The sequence below is a fragment of the Epinephelus moara genome, unplaced genomic scaffold (genome assembly GCF_006386435.1).
Source record: "Epinephelus moara isolate mb unplaced genomic scaffold, YSFRI_EMoa_1.0 scaffold2635, whole genome shotgun sequence".
In the NCBI taxonomy this organism is placed as follows: Eukaryota; Metazoa; Chordata; class Actinopteri; order Perciformes; family Serranidae; genus Epinephelus; species Epinephelus moara.
The window spans coordinates 1-1,761 of NW_026080245.1; the positions used below are offsets into that span (position 1 = coordinate 1).

Here is a 1,761-nt window from a genome sequence, read left to right on the forward strand (position 1 = left end):
TCAAATGACTAATGAACAATGCTGAAGCCTTGGCTGAACTTGAGGCATTTTTGGCCAGAAAGAAAATTGGATTTTGGCTGGCATTTCTGAATCAGTGAGGGGGTAAGAAGGGATCACTTCAAAACTAGTATGCAAAGGAGTGACATAAAATACTTGCACATGGGCATGTGAACATTGTACTGAAATAAAATTTTAATGTACTCTATAACTGCAGTAGAAAGCAAAGATTAAAACATAAAAACAAACAAAACAATACAAAACAAAAACATAGGCACGCCATGATAACAGGCTTTGGCGGGGCTTTTCAGAATAGTATCTCAGAGTACTTGTGAAATATATTCAACCAGTGGATAAGACAAATTAACCAAATGCTTTTGAAAGTGTAAAAAAAAAAACAAACAGCAACATTGTGTACCTCAAAGATTTCACAACAGATCGATTGAAGATTGCACCATATTCATTTGTATAGAGTTCATCCAACTGTAAATTAAAAGAAAAAAAGTTACCATAACAATGCAGATAGTTTCAAAGTGGTCCTGGCAAAGGAAGAAAATGGTTCACTTAATATGTTCAGGACAATGTTAAACGTATGAATTAAATCTTGGTGTGGTCATCCTAAGTATGAAATTAAACTGTGATCTTAAGTTAAATTTCTTACATGACACAGCACTCAATGTACTTACAGCTGTAGTTACTCTGTTGGAGAAACTCTTGAATTGTGGTGAGGATTTGTTTAGAAGTTCTTCTGTAAAATTTTCAAAAACTTTGAATCCCAACTTCAACTTTGGCTGTAAAATTTTCAAAAACTTTGAATCCCAACTTCAACTTTGGCTCCTGTAGTGCTGCAACTGTTGTAATAATTTCCAAAGCAGAACTTTTAGTTGTTCGTGCAGCAGATGTTCCAGGAACATGAGAAGTTGATGGAACCTCGGTGGAAGTAATGGATGATGAAGTCTCAGTGACAGATAGTGTTGCATTCATTGGGGGTAAAGTTGTCATTATTGCCAGTGGAGATGTCTTGAATGACTCTGAGGTTGCTACCATTGGTGTTGAAGATGATTTTACTTGTGTCACACTTGTGCTGACAGGTGTCAAAGTTGCAAGCGTTGAAGTTGTTTGATGCGGAGATGAAGTCTCACTTACTAACGCTGATGTAGTCGGTTGCACTGAAGTTGTCTCTGTTGTTGCCAAGGTCTCAGTGACAGGTGCTGAAGTTGCAGTGCTTTGTGGTGAACTCGTGATTGCTGGCAAAGTTGAAGTGGCTAATATTAAGCTTGACACCACTGCTGAGGAAGTTTCTGAAAGTGGAAATGAAGTGGTGCCGACTGTTGGCAAAATTTCAGTTAGGGGTACCTGACTTGAAGAAAGTGGGGGTAAAGTTTGAGTTATTGGAGATGAAGTGACTGGTGACGAAGATGTCTTGAGTGACTCTGAAGTTGCTGCCAGTGGTGTTGAAGATGATTTTACTTGTGTCACACTTGTGCTGACGGGCGTCAAAGTTGCAAGCGTGGAAGTGGTTTGATGCGGAGACGAAGTCTCACTGACTAACGCTGATGTAGTCGCTTGCACTGAAGTTGTCTCTGTTGTTGCCAAGGTCTCAGTGACAGGTGCTAAAGTTGCAGTGCTTTGTGGTGAACTTGTGATTGTTGGCAAAGTTGAAGTGGCGGGTAATGAGCTTGACCCCACTGCTGAGGAAATTTCTGAAAGTGGGAATGAAGTGGTGCTGGCTGTTGGGAAACTTTCAGTAAGGGTTACCTGACT

The 1,761-nt window shown here is 39.9% G+C and overlaps 1 protein-coding gene across 1 annotated transcript; it reads right to left on the bottom strand.

Moving 5' to 3' along the window:
• Positions 1–229: 229 nt before the first annotated feature.
• Positions 230–1,755, bottom strand: LOC126387179 (uncharacterized; the record flags this gene model as incomplete). Its single annotated transcript, XM_050039729.1, has 3 exons — positions 230–480; positions 684–745; positions 789–1,755. Coding segments are annotated over 3 exons (1,149 nt in total), but the record flags the coding sequence as incomplete, so codon positions are not given.
• Positions 1,756–1,761: the final 6 nt, after the last annotated feature.